This window comes from Odontomachus brunneus, unplaced genomic scaffold (genome assembly GCF_010583005.1).
Source record: "Odontomachus brunneus isolate Ranch 3 - 2012 unplaced genomic scaffold, Obru_v1 Obru_scaffold_022, whole genome shotgun sequence".
In the NCBI taxonomy this organism is placed as follows: Eukaryota; Metazoa; Arthropoda; class Insecta; order Hymenoptera; family Formicidae; genus Odontomachus; species Odontomachus brunneus.
The window spans coordinates 1,650,489-1,665,984 of NW_022639472.1; the positions used below are offsets into that span (position 1 = coordinate 1,650,489).

The 15,496-nt window shown below is 42.8% G+C and overlaps 1 protein-coding gene across 3 annotated transcripts in view; it reads left to right on the top strand.

The window, feature by feature from the left end:
- Positions 1-15,496, top strand: part of LOC116842180 (RB1-inducible coiled-coil protein 1) — a 62,399-nt gene that overhangs the window by 37,161 nt on the left and 9,742 nt on the right. For 2 of the 3 annotated variants that reach the window (XM_032810982.1, XM_032810983.1), the window contains exons 3-6: positions 11,021-11,309; positions 12,533-13,481; positions 14,351-14,568; positions 14,668-15,304. In XM_032810982.1, coding sequence (XP_032666873.1) covers positions 11,021-11,309; positions 12,533-13,481; positions 14,351-14,568; positions 14,668-15,304 — 2,093 coding nt within the window. The remainder of the gene's footprint in view (positions 1-11,020; positions 11,310-12,532; positions 13,482-14,350; positions 14,569-14,667; positions 15,305-15,496) is intronic. The other variant, XM_032810984.1, reaches the window with a different exon arrangement.

A 15,496-nucleotide genomic window follows, 5' to 3' on the forward strand; every position in this document is an offset into this window, starting at 1 on the left:
AATTCTTCTATTCTTACTAGTTGAATAATACCGCGCATCCAATATAATTTCCGAACACCTTATTGGTTCCGCCATATTTTGTCGACACCAATAGAATACAAGACAAGACTGTCCAGACTCTTACTATAGGGTCTCTAGTCGTTATAGACGCCCGACCTCGTTCGCATCACTGACGCGTTCTCACATTCATGCACTTTTGGCATTTTCGGCGCGTTAATGAATTTTTGGTGTGCGTGATTGACAGCGCGCGCGTTTGCGATCTTTTCATGCCGAGCAATTGCCATGGACACAACGCTCCGTATTCCATACGTCTTTCGCTTGTGTCCTGTGAGTCTCTTGCGGAAATAAGTATTAGAGTGCCGAAAACAACGACGTGCGGTCGTCAGGATATATTTACGATATGTATCCATGGTACATTATTACGGAGTAATCTCCTCCCTTCTCGACACATACAGTTAAGGTGACCAGACATCCCGATTTTTCATCTTTATCCCGAATTTTTTCGAGTGCTATTCGGGACACCGATTTGTCATCATTTTCAATGATGATAAATAATTTTCGGATCTTTTTATCCCCCGCCCCCCGCTTCACACATTTATGAAGTGTCCCGAATTCAGGGCTGGGAAATCTGGTCACCTTACTAACTGTAATTAGAGTGATTAAACTAGCCTGCTTGCAACTAAATATTTCTGGTTACGTGCACCACGTTTTTCTTTTCCGTGTGTACAATTAAAATGCACGTTGCTTCTCGAGGATAACTACAATTCGACCGCTCGATCCGGGTGGCGACTGCGCTTACGACTCGACGTGAGCGACCGGCGTGCTCGCTTGATAAGTGCTGCCTCGCAGCAAGTAGGTACCTCGTTATTTCTGTGTGTACGAACGCATGTCGTAATCACTTCTGCGTACAGGCTGGCGTGTGCGTGTGTGTGCGTGCGCGCAACGCTATATTGTGGCGGTTCTTATTTCCCGCGCTGTGTGTTGCGACAGACCGCCGGCCTACGCGCACTCGAGGCTTTCCACGTAACACCGCGGTGAGTCCTTTGATGTCTCCAGATCGCGTGGTATAATCATTATTGTAATAGTTTGATAAGCACGCTTCGCTCGTGGTCGAGTCGGCTAACTGCCGGGCTGGAGTTGAGTTACGACGCGGCCCGTACGGGTGACGATCGCGATCAGCTGATGATGTGCATCTTGCACGGAGTCGCGACCATTTCACTCCATTACGCCGCAAGGCGTTCAACTTGCTGCCGGCAAAACATCGTGAATGTCGTCTCGTTAATTGATCCTGCGCGCCTTTCATAGTACAAACGTATCTCAGAAATGCAAGTTTCTCGTGGATAAAATGTACTTAAAATGTTCGAGCAGTTATAAAATGCTCATGTTTATGATATTCAATGTAAACGCAATGTTTTCATACATATGTACAATGAAAATAATGTTTTTCGCGTGTTAGAGCTAGACGTCTGCAAAATACTTGGTGGGTGCTAGTAATATATTTACATGAATCTACATTCTTTTATTTAAATGGAATAAATAATTGTTTTTATAAAGAACTAAGGTTTTAAGAAAATGATTGTTCTCTTGCTTATGTGAAAAGTACATTATATTAGTGCGAGTAAATATGTCATTAACATCCATTGAATGAATAAATTTTACTTCTTAAATCTTTTTCCTTCAATGTACTAATGAAGTGGGTTATTAGATTGTTTAGCTGCGATAACGAAACACTAAACGAAGAGAATCTTAAAGTAAAAATTACTATAGGATTTTGTAACTGTAGGCTTTTGTGTAAACGAGGAATAGATCGAAATTTCGCAGTAATTCATTATTTTTTCATTTCATATGTGTTACTTATATTTTAGGAACTAAAATGTGCTATTAAACACTTGCGAAATTTCCAGCGTAATTTACTATGTGTCTCAACAAAATAGAACTTACTGACGGTTTATCTGGATCACTAAAAATATACAGCAAAATTGAATTGAATTTATATGAAAAAAGAAAAACTATAATATTTTCTCCATGCAATGATTACCAAAAACCGTGAAAAAAGCCATGATAGGAAAACACATAAAGAGAATTCATTGTAAGTTGTTTCAATATTTGAAAGAATACAAGTTCCCTTCTTTTTTCCATAAAATTTTCAAAGAATCCATAGAATAAAACTTTGAATATTCTTATATATGATACATCGATTTGAAACTTAAGATAAGTAGATTATATAAAAATATAAGATTTCAATATTATTCTCGTAGTCGTTTAGGAAATAAACGGTCCAAAAGGTTGCAGTTTCAACAGATATTATAATATGCCCACATAAACTTCGTCAATGTATCATTAATTGGAATATTTAAAGTTTTTGGGCGAGATGTCCTATGAGCATTTGGTCGCGCTCTTTAAGATGTAAAATTGTATCTGTTAGACGTTACGCCTATCGAAGAGAGTTAAAGGGATGCTGAAATTGAAAATTTTACCGATGAAATACTAATATTTTTCTGCAAAGTTTACGCCGTATTGGTTGTACAAAATTACAAATGCTTTTGTGCAATGAAAGTACGTGCAAAAATAAATAGAAAGATTGCTCAATATGCGATGAAAACGAAAAATAAATTTTAAATAACATTTCAAATTATCAGTTAGCGTTATATTTGCCTAATCTAAAAGTTCCGTAGCTTGTAGATAATGTGAATGTTCCAAACAGAAAAATTTTGAAGGACATTGCTGTATCTTCACATTTGAATTTAGAAGCTTAAGAATATCCAAAAAGCTTGTAAAAAGATTTTTATATATGCGTGGTTAGGTTGCCTGCTGAATATGGTAAAACAAAGCAACACACATTTATTTACAGAGTAATATCTACAGAGTGTCTCAAACTCTCCTCCGCAATTTTTGTGGGAACGTAGAATGGATTGAACATAAACGGTCCCATACTGTTTTACGATATTCGCAACAAATCTCGAAATATTAATTCAAGAAGATTAGTGAATGATCGCGATTGTAGATGAGCTGTAGAGTAGCGCCGTCTGCCGTTGTATACTTATATATTAGATCAAACTGAAAAAAAGGCCATTTTGCAAATGGCTATATAGAATTTTAGATATAAATTAAAAAAGATTTGTGTATTATCACGCACAATTTTATAACAATTTTCTTTCATTAATAACTAAAAATCTACGTTATTTGCGCAATGATAAAGGGCTTCTTTGATCAATTTGACATAATGTATAAGCACACAACAGCACACGCGATCGCGCGTGATCATTCACTAATCTTCTCTAATTAATATCTCGACTATTACTGCGAATATCGCAAAACGGTATGGAACTTTCATGTTCACCTCAATCCGTTTCCACAAAAATTGTGGAAGAGAGTCTGAGACACCGTGTAGATCTTACGTAAATGTGCTTTGTTTCACCATATTCAGTGGATAACCTATTCACACATGTATATACTATATATACATACAAGAAAAGGATAGTAAAATACAAAGAGGATAGTATGATTGTGTTAGTGACGATCGTTTCTGCGTTATCGACATTGTTCGAGTTCGTCATCGACTTCAACATCCCCTTAAGGAAAACCTTCTCGAGGGAGGATCGTTAATGCGCTTTTTGCACGTTGGAGCGCGAGCGAAAGTTGAAGATCGTCTCGACGGAAGGAGATCGCGAAGGAGATCAGAATGAAAATTGACTTTCTTACGGTTCTTAACGGCGCTCGCACTGTGCGCGTTGCTAGGGTGGTAGTCTCTTCGGTCTCGGGCTCCTAGGCGGTCGTTTTGTTCTCAAGACTCGGAACGGGCGGCGCGCGCGCGCAAGTGCGAGCGGTGCAACCATACGATTTTCTATGTATCGCTCGGCCAGAGCCGAGTAGCCTGCAATTATCGTGTGAACGAGGCCGAGCCTCGCCGATGGCTTTGTTTCGTACTTTAATGGCCGCTCTTTCGAGATTCCACGAATGCGCTCGCCGTAGGTTCTATAATGCGCCGCGCGAGCGAGCGAGCGAGCGAGCGAGCGAGAGAGAGAGAGAAAGAGAGCCATTGGATTCGCTTCGTTAAAGAATCTAGATCCACCAAAGCCGATCTCGCGAGAGAGGTGTTGTGACGAAACGAGGATTCAGCGCGAAAAAGAAAGGAAAAGCGAGGCGAAAAGAAAGGTAAGAATTTTCCCGTCGAAGGAAATCGCTCTCGAGGAAAGCCGCGGCCCCCACGTCGTTCCGTGTGTCGCACCGCGTTCGTACCGCGAAGCTTTTCGTGATCCGCAGGAACAATCTCGCCTGTGGCGAGAAAGTAGAGCGACATTAATATATATTTCGTTTCCTCGAAGAGGCGCTGCACACGCGCGCGCATTGCTCTATTCCGCGGGCCGGTCGTTTATCCAGCCGCGACCCGAATGCTTCCTCGTAAAACGCCTCGGCGTGCACCGGTGTGGAGTGTACCGATGCTGCTTTAGATATCGGCGATACGCCCTGCCGAACAGATAAGGCTGCAGATAGCCAGGCACGCTGGAATACGGTAACGACACGCCGCGCGGCGCTTTCACCTATTTCCAGGTAGCAAAACACGTCGAAAACACCTACCAAATGTGAGGCGCATCGGTGACACGTTTCACCTGTATGTCCGAATGGCTCACGCGTTCGAGAAGTCGGGCCGCGGCAACAGCAGCGAGACGTCTAATCCGCCGTTTCTTCGCCGCGATTTCTCCGCTTCGTTTCCACCGGCGTTTACCGCCTCTCGTCACGAGTCATCGCGCTTGATTTTTCCTTTTCCTTCTTTCGGCGTATCTGCGCCGCCGCGCGTGCAATTACCGTGCGAACGAGGTCGCGACTCGCGATAAACACTACCGACATGACCAGAGCGATTTTGACTCGCACTTATCCTGTTCCCTTCAGGTTTTTTTTTTATGAGAAAACGTGGTAATTTCTTTTTTCTATATAAGTCTGAGTTTGCCCACCAAAGTTAGGGAAAAACGTTTCCTCAATCCAATTGATTGAGCAATAGTATTGAGCAACAGGGCGAAAGATCTCGTCGACCAGATTTAGAATGTATACGTTTCTTTATATCTGTGGTTTATAGTTTATGAGATAGATCAATTATTTACAGGATGTTTACGAGATACTTGGACAAACTTTCAGAGCGTATTCCTCTCGCCAAAATAAAGAGATAAGTTTGTATGGACCCATAATAAAATATGAATAGTTGTAAAGTTATAGTAAAGCAAAATTTACGTTAACGTTACCCATTAAATAATCATAAGTAAACATTTAAATTATGACAGTCGAGACAGGTGGTATGTTCAGAATATGTGGTTTATACATGATGGAGCACCATTACGTTTCAGCCAAGTGAGAAATGTGTTCAGTAATAATTACATAGATAGATTGATTGACAGAAGAGAACCAGTCTAGGTTTTTATCTATGGGGACATTTAAAGTATTTATTCGCAGTTTATTGATAATGACGGGATGCTTTGCCAGCGCATTATTAATGTCTGTGAGGGGATCTGCAAACCTTTGAAATGGTTCAACAATCTTTACTCCGTCGTGTCAATGCTTGTCTTCAATCAGATAGCAGCCATTTTGAGCATTTGTTGTAATTTAAATGTTTACTTAGGATTATTTAGCAACGCGTTAACGTAAACTTTGTTTTACTATAACTTCGCAACCACTCATATTCGATTATAAATTTATATAAACTTTTGTCTTTATTTCGACAAGAGGAATACGCCCTAGAAGTTTGTCCAAGTATTTCGTAAACTCCTTGTATATGTACATATGTAGATAAATATTGATAGACCATTTTGCGTTATCTAGGGTGCACCACAAGGAGGTGAATCTACTCGATGAGGTCTTTTGTTTGAGCTGTTGTTCAATATAGTTTATGAGGGAACGTTTTTTTTTTCTAATTTTGGCGCTCTCTGGTGGGCAAACTGAGGCCCATACAGAAGAAAATGAATGTTGCCACGTTTTTCTCGTAAAAAATTGAAGGGAATAGAATAGGTGTGGATGAAAATCGCTCTGATATTGCTGGTGTTCACTGCTCAGCGTTAGCCAATCTCCAATGGTCGCGCTCGCCGGCATATCGACTCCGTCGGCTTCATCCGCACACGTAATGTACGTGTGCAACGCTCTCCCGAGAGATTACAAGAGAGTGGGTGTTACGAATGGTGTTAGGTATGTGACACGTTACTTCGCACCTCGGCAGATTTTCAAGTTCGAGCGTCTCTCTGTCGTCGGCTCTGCCGATGTCGGTCGAGTCGCGGAATTGGGAATCGTTCGCCGTGCCGGGAGACTTTTGGCACGGCGAATGCAAATGAAGTCACGGCCGGAGAAGTTATACCCCGGCGTGATACGAAAGTTCCTGCGAGCCGCGTTGGCATTATCTGATCCCACCATTTTATGCGCGAACCTGCGAAATGGGTGCGCAATTGCGGCACGGAGCACGCAACCTGCAAAATCGCGCACATCCCTGCCTACTTTTTATACGTCGCATCTCTGCCAACTCTGTCAACTGCCTCAGATCGGGAAGATTCTTATTTTACGTCGTGAGGATGCGACAAGGGACACGAGGGAGAGAGGCCGTGTGCCAAGTGAAGCAAATGTCTCGCGCGATGAGTACGTGAGGCGATCAAGATCGCCGGGTTCATTAACCGACCGTTGATTTGCGCCACGCTTTATTCCAAGCTCGATACCGTTTCTCTGCGCTTTTTTCACAATGATGCTTATTGTCGCGGGTAATCTCTCGTGGGTCAATTATCTACTGCGTGAAAGTTGAAGGAACGCCTCGGTGAGGAGCTACTCGATCGTCCACTCGGTAGATTGCGCCGAAGAAAAATATGTTTTTGTGTGTGCAAAACGGTCGATTCTGAGGAACTCGCGTCGAACTTTTGCTCGGTTCTCGTCGATTCAAGATGCACGTGCTACGACGAAATAATGGGACAAGAAGTTTTGCAACAAACGCCGTACTGCTTGGCGCACGAAAGCGAATGGCGTACGGTGATCTTTACACGGTGTTCGTCGATTGCGTCGCATTTATCGAAGGTCGATATGAAGATAAAACGTTCGACATGTACACATGGAGGGAGAATTTTATAGCAAAAATCACTGCAAGATCTTGCAACCACACTGAGAGTAATTATCCGATAAAAAATTAACAAAAACTGATATTTTCGATGAATTTTCATATCCGATTAAATTTAATCGAATATTCCCGATCATAATCTCATTTCATCAAACAAACCGATCAAAAAATTATGAACCGATATTTCTCATCGGATATAGTCGGTTTCTTGATCATATACGAAAATTTATCGGTATTTTGGTCAGAAATATTCATTTGTTAATTTCTTATCGAATATTTTCTCTCAGTATGAGAAATAAAGCAGCAGTAATTCACTATCCTTACATTTCATGTGTGCTACTTATATTTTAGGAATGTGCTATTAAATTTCCTGTATTCTAAAAAAAATACTCTTGCAGTCATAGCGAACATTAGATGCGAAATATTAGCTGAGATAGATAAATTACTGCACTATGGCAAACACTGTAGCAAACGATATCGTATATGTTTTGTATTTTTTAATCAATATAAATGACGGAGACACAGAGTTTTTGTCTAGACTATTTGTGAAATTTAGCAAGAAAGTCTCTGTGGCGTATTCATCCAGATCAAAGTCAGTCACACTTTTTGTAAAAATTAGTTGTAAAGTAAACAAGAAGGACCAGCGACGAGAGACAAACGAATGTATAATTCTCATATTTACGTAAATCTGTATGCTTGCGGATATCGCTAAAACGCTGTTGCTGTAGATTCTACGCACCACAGGTATTTTTCTAGTAGATAAGAAAAGCAACGATAAATTTTCATCGTGACACTTAGAATTCCACGTGGACTAAATATGTTTTTGAATGTATGTTTCTAGCGAAATTTACAATGTTTCTTAGCGAACGTTTACTGACAGTCTATTCTCGCACCACTAGAAACATCGTAATATTGAGAAGAATCGATATGAAAAAGAGCTGTAGTCCGTATATAAATATCATATCACGCATGCGTTACACAGCCCGAAGGGAAAAGAAGACACGCGTCGTCGGGATGCTCGATAGAAATGATGCAAACGGAATGAAGCCGTAAGGGGACTTTCAGCCGAGATCAAGAGATACTTTTTTCATCACGAGGTCAACGAACGCCTTTTTTAAGCGTTTCATTTTATCCCCAATCATTTCAACAAATCGTAAATCTCGCAGCGTGAAGAAGGGAAGAATAAATAAAAACGGCATGAGGGATAACTTACCAAGCACAGAGGGTTATCGCATATCGCGGTACTTCCAGATTCGACGTCGGATTCCCCGTTTGTTCACGCGTGTGTATCGCGCACATGCACCGATTTACAAAGTAAACACTTTTGCAGACCGCGAAAAGTTGCGATAAACGGCGCAATAATCATATCCGGAATCCATCTGCGTCTTTTTCGCGATCTCACCGTTCACGACTCGACTTTCGAACTCGACAGCGTTGCGTCGTTGCCGTCGTGGATTGCTCAATTGTGCATTATAACGATATTTTTGTGGACTTGCAAATCAGTAGGGTCACTCGGCCGAGCATCTAGAGATCGAGACCGGTCACGCATACATTTGTTTATCGTGACTATCGTTGTGAGTTGGTGCGTACGCATTTGCAATAGAATATGTAAGATATCGTCTAGACGTTGATAACAGACAACACTACGTTCCGATTCTTTTCGCCGCGACTTCCTGCGTGCGCGCGCACGCACGTTCACGCCACGCACAACTTAATTATCTCGTCCGGACAAAGCCGACGCGCAATTCGCTACTTGGATGTAGAGTGTGACGTAAGGTTGTCGCCGATGCGCGATGTGTGTCGCGTCGTCCTTGAATTTTCATCGCGTGCCAAGATTACGCTCGCTGACTAGCTTCGCCGATCAATTATACACCTGCTACTCGGTACTCGATTCAACGTATCGCCGTGCGGTTGTTGCAACTCGCGACAGTCGCGAGCTCGTTAACTCAGGATTTAACGTTGTCGTTGTCGAGAGAGAATACTCTTCCTGGTTAGAGGCGCTGCCTCGTAACGACCGCAGCACGACGAGTCGCGCGCGGGTTGGGGCACACAAATTTCCGTGACCGTAAACATAAACTTGAGCTGAAGAATTAATCAGGATATTGCTTTATCGGTAAGGTCACTCGGTCAGTCTATTCGGAACATGTGGTTTATGCACGATGGAGCACCATTAGATTGCAGCTGTCAAATGAGAGATGTGCTCAGTAATAATTATCCAGATAGATGGATTGGCAGAAGAGGAGCAGTCGCATGGCTTTCACGTTTCTCAGACGTGAATCCACTAGATTTTTATCTGTGGACACTGTTTGAAAATCAATAAAACACGAAAAAATACTTTAAAACATGAAGTATAATTTATATTTTTTAAAAACATGAATATTTACATTAAATTGAAAATATATTTGAAATGGTAAATTTATCAGAACTAAATATAAATTAATTAAAATATTTGAAATTATAAGAAATTTTAAGAAACATTAAAAAACAGTAAATAACATTAAGAAACAGTTAGTAACATTAAGAAACAGTAAGTAACAAACAGTAAATATTCAACAGTTAATGCCTGTTTTCAATCAGATGGCGGCCATTTTGCGCATTTATTATAATTTAAATATTTACTGTATGCTTTATTATAACTTTGCAACTCATATTTGATTATGGATTTATATAAACTTTTCTCTTTATTGTGACGACAGGAATACGTCCTAGAAGTTTGTCCAAGTGTCTCATAGGTACTTTATATATTTCGTTCAATCTATCAAACGTTTGCTTGAACGTTCGTTCAAGCAAAGTACCTCATTAACTCAATCACTTTTTTTCTCGATTTGCTTATATGGTCACGTCAATCCTCTTCTAGCTAGAAGAATCCTGAAGCAATATCCCGATTGGTTCTGTAGCTTAAGTTATGTCTACGGTTACGGCAATCCATGTGCAAGAGCCCTTACAGCTGCAAACTTACAGCCATTTACGCCTTACGGTTGCTAGTCGCGTTTCCGTACGTTTTACGAACCGAAGTGCTGGAGTCTCCTCGCTGCAACTCCGCAAGTTTTACATTCGCCAAGTTGCACGCGCTGAGTCGGGGCGGTTCTGACTACCGTAAAACGATCGCACGTCGATTCTCGTCCGTGCGTGTATAGCACACACGCTACGCCTCCAAGGGAAATAAAGGAGAAGAAAAGAGGAAAACTCGTTACTAAAGTTAAAATCGAGGTTACGCACGGAATACGCGTAACTTTCTCCAATCCGCATTCCACATAGAGGGAAATATATTGTTTCGTACTCCGCCCTCTCGCGGGTACCGCGCATGTAATTTACATGGCACGCAATCTTAAGCAAGAAACAGCGGATTCTCAGTACAATGTATGCTTTTTGTTATTTTTTTTCAAGTCTTTTATTAGCTCTCCGGCTTTCCTCTCCTTTCATCACGAGCAAAGCAAAGGAAGAATATAGGTAGAAGCGTTGCATTTAGAAATGAATGCCGTCTATTGAAAAACAATAACGCATTCTCTATTGAATTAATGACAGTCGGAAAATCACGTGAGCCTACCACTCAGTTTTCGCGAAACGAAAGCGAGACACGTAATAAGGGTGTTCAACCGTCCTGCACGGTGTTATCTACACGGAGAAAGAAATCTCAGTTCAGACGGTGACAGAATGGGGATCTGATGAAAACTCGGTGACGAGAAATGATATCTCGCGTTGTCGCGGCAGAAAACATTCATCTGGGATGAAACTTCATTAAGATAACTAAGAATAATTAACTGGCTAGTAATCTCCTACGGGAATCCTTCTGTTCTTACAACCGAGTTTTCGTCTAGTCCTCAGAGACAACAGAAAGCTAATTACACGAACCGAGTTTCCCCGCTGTGTGTAACTTAAAACAATGTAGATATCGATCAGAGATAAGAAACTAAGTAGCCATTCTAATTTTTTGTCCACCAGATGTCGACCTCCAGAGCCAGATCGAAAGTTCGTTGTCGATGCCGGCTACTTATCAGACTCTTGTCTCTCGCGCCTGCCTAGCTCAGCAATGCTGCAGTTTAGCTCGAGAGCAGACGAGGATCTGCGAAAGGCTAGTCCACGATCAACACCTTCAGCAGCAGGGATGGGCTGCGGTGGTTGCAAACCTCGAAGACATCACGCAAATGTTCCAATCGCGAGCTGATCAATTTCAGCATAGCTTCGCCCTCTATCTCGCCGAGAGGCAGCAACACATGGAGCTGCTCGACAAGTAACAACGATCTCTTTTTATCTTGTAGATATGGTTGTGTATAAATATTAGGGGAGAAGATACCGCACGCTTAGCTATGGGTCTGTTTCGCATTGTACTCTGCACACACAAGTTTACAACAGCCGTAAAATAGTAGAGTAAAATGCGTAAAATAGGATAGTGAAAAGAATAATTCCTTATGCAACAAAAAAGTCAAAAATATGGAGTGCTAATTTTTTTTTTACAAAAGACCGTGCTTTCGAAAATATTAATTTGAAATGTTCATAGTATACTCATAAGAAGCGTAACGTAGCGAAATTATTGAGAGATGAAACACGCGATTAATATAAACAATAAAAAAGTATAATAACAATAGCGTGAAGAGACCGGTCATCGAGGATCTTCTCCCCTAAAATCGAGGCGAGTTCATGAAAACGACGTGTTATTCACGAATTTTTATTTGTCACGAGGAATTTACGAGATCCTGATAACTTAATCGATGCAGTTATATTAGATAACAAGACGTTTTAATGCGTGGATCGGCTTTCCTTCCTTTTTTTCTCAAGTTTCGACATCAATTAGTAAGACTAAATATAACAGCTAATGGGTGAAGTATGAAACTTGTTGCGAGTTATTGCTAGAATTTTTCTCATGAATTACAGGCCGATCTAGTTATCATGAAAACATATATTGGTCCCCTTAATCATTGTTTTAATTACAATGGTACATAATTACCATTGAATTCACGCCTTAATTATCATAGCTCGGATTACCATGTTTAATCGTCATCGCTTCAATTACTATTGGTTATACTACTAATGAGCGACTAAATGGTCGGGCCACAGTAATTTCACCCAAAGATATGCGCGCCCAAGTTCGCAATGTTCGCGAAACGCGTAATCTTATATAGATATATATATATTAATTCATGTTCGATTCTGACTCGCGGTAAATATAGAATTTTGAAAAGACTGCACGGAAAAAAAGGTTTGGTTGAATTAACCAAATATCTGGTCGAATATGAACGATCCAGAAATTCCGATTGAAGTAACCCGAATTCTGTTTAAGTTAACAAAATTCGGGTTACTTCAATTTGGAATTTCTGGATCGTTCATATTCGACCAGATATTTGGTTAATTCAACCAAACCTTTTTTTTCGCGTGACTATTTGGATTTTCGACTTTTCCTTCTTATATCATCAAAGTTATTCGAGTCAGCAAACAACGTGTTCACGCTATTTGCAGCTTCAGCACCGATCTTGGTACGCTGGCGAAAATCCCGATTTTGCCGGCATTGAGGGCCCATGCCGAAGGCTTTTTGAATCCGGACGACCAGCCCAGTGAATCCTCTGAGCCCACGTTATCTGAAGGCACGGAAGAGGTACTGAGCCTGCTCCGTTGGATCTCGGCAAAGGACAATCAGAGCAGTCTGGAACAAGTGGCAGATCAATGCTCGCGTGGCTTGGAGCAGTTTGACGAGCGGGTGATGCAGAGCCTCAAGACGGAGGTGAACGCGGCCATTGACAACGCTAATAAGCAGGATATGAAGGAAATCAAGGGCCTCGGCGAGAGGCTGTTCGCGCTGGAACAATTGATGGTGCAGACTAAGAGGCTCGTCCTCGAACAAGGCGAACTGGCACAGGGTTTCGTGCAGAATCAGAATCGCGCAAGTAATCTTGGCGATGCCAGTGTCTTGCCCGATCTCTGTCATTCTCATAGACGACAGTTGCTTGTCATGCTGCAGAATCATAACCAGGTACGCGACATCCGCCGCAGATGCACCAAAGCGAAGGAGGAGCTTTCGGTGAACATTTATCATCGGCTCAAATGGATCATGTACGTCGAAAACAAGATGATGGAAGTGGACAGCAAGCTGGTGATGTATAACGAGAGCCTGAAGCGTCTCAGAAGACACCTGGAAGTGCTCCAACAGATTCACCTGGCCCCGCAGATGTACATGAGCGCGGTGGCTGAGGTGGTTCGACGGCGCACTTTCTCGCAGGCTTTCCTCGTTTGGGCCAGCAATCTGGCGTGCCAACTGTTGACGGTTCACAGCGAGGAACTGTCGCGTAGACGTGAGTTCCAGAACAAATTTGATGGACACTTCCTGAATACGCTTTTCCCGGGTCTGGAGGACACGCCGCCGCCCTTTGCAACGCAAGCACCTTCTGTTTTCGACAACGGATTACCGAAGGTACAATTGATCTTTATAAGGATAGTACATGTATAGCAAGTCGACACAATGTGTCAATGCGTATAGTACATGTATAGTAGGTCGACTTAGACACAATAAACTTCAGAGCGTAGTTAATAATCCAATAAGGGTCGATTGTCCCAACTTCTTGGTAAACAGCAGAAGCAATTGGAGGTTGGTGCCTCTCGAAACGTGTCCCCCGCTTCCTCGACTTCGCCTCCCCGCTAAATTCGAAAGTCGCGGACCTGACGACACGTCCATGTCGAACAAACCCAGCTCCTTCCAATTCTCCTTCGTTTTTCAAATTGGACAAAGACAGACACATGATTTAACTGTCAGGTAACTTACCAAGAGGTTGAAACAATTGACCCTAAGTGAACAAATTCACAAATAAGTTCTCTCATTGGACCATTGGCTACGTTCTGAAGTTTATTGTGTCTAAACCGTTTTACGACTCACTGTACACTTAGTTACTAAACGATGACCAGACATTTTCCGGAATGAAGTTGCAGCGCACTTGGTTGTCATAAATTAAGAGACACTGCTGACACCTCCGTATTGTAATCAGCTATGACAAGAGTCAAAGTGACAATATAGGATATGAAAATAAATTTGATTAATATAACATTCAAATATTGTCAAATATTATCTTCCCGTAGTTTAAACTTTGCGGACTTTGAAGGTTTAAATAAATCTCTTTATTAACAGCGCGAACGTGTCAGTAATGTTTCTCAATTGTGACAACCAGAAGCGTTGCAACTTCATTCGGAAAAATGTTTGGCCACCGTTTAGTAACCGCGAGTGTACATTTCAATACCGCGTTCTCGAGACAAGAACGTTATGAAATTATTCTCTAACTGTCCGAACAGCTGACTGCGGACGACATGGAATCGTTGAGGTCGCAGCTGCCAGACTTGGCGCATTCGATCTCTACGCCGGACCTGAACAGCATCACGCAGTTTTTCCTGTCAAAGAGTCTCATCGAAGGCAGCACAGACGGTAACAAAGACAAAGACGCTACGTCCGTTAGCACTGATATCCCCGCGAAGGAACAGGAGCGAACTAGAGCACCGTTGCTATCAGACAGGTAAGTAGGTTGCGTCCTTACATAGCTACATTCTCGTGTACGATATGACGCAACGTTGGTTACATAAATCGCTGACGGCATCGCGGCTATTTCTTCTAGGGGCGGCTTCGAATCCGAAACGGACACGGAGGAGTTCGAGAAAATTGGTCAGGCTGGTATGGCGGACGCGACGAAACCCGGTGTGTTCGATGGGACGAAGCAGAAGCGTCAGAAGCAATTGGAGGTTGGTGCCTCTCGAAGCGTGTCCCCCGCTTCCTCGACCTCGACTAACGTCTCCCCGCTAAACTCGAAAGTCGCGGACTTAACGACACGTTCGTCCACGTCGAGCGAACCCGGCTCCTTCCAATTCCCCAGCCTGTCCGTCGCGAGCGAGCGTCCGGCGCAGCTGAGCCCGCTGACCGAGTGCGTGGAGAACGGCGTCGCCGACACTGCCGGTTGCTTGCTTCACCATGATGCGAGCAGTGGCCTCTTGAAATATCGCGACGGCCTGCCGCTCGAGGAGACGAATTCCCTCAGCCCGAATCCTCCCTCCCTGCCACGGTCCTCTGTGATGTGCGACGGCCAGCAGCTGCAGCATCAGCATCCGCTGTCCGGCAGCGGCGGTAGCAGTCCCTCGGTCGGCGTGGGCGCTACCGACTTCATGGGTACCGAGTTTTACATGGACGAATCCCTGCCGAGCAGCCTCAGCGAGCATCCCGCCGACGGCCAGCATCAGGCTATCGTGTCCCTCCTTCAGGTACTTGGACGATTTACAGCTCGCTAACAAGTCCTCTCGTAGTCGTAGCCGTAAACGTGTCCACTACCGACCGTATATCCTTTGCCACTGTCTATTCTCAGATCATTGTATATACTAAACTATATTTGTATATACTAACATAACTCTCTCCTCTTCTCTCTCTCTCTCTCTCTCTCTCTCTCTCTCTCTCTC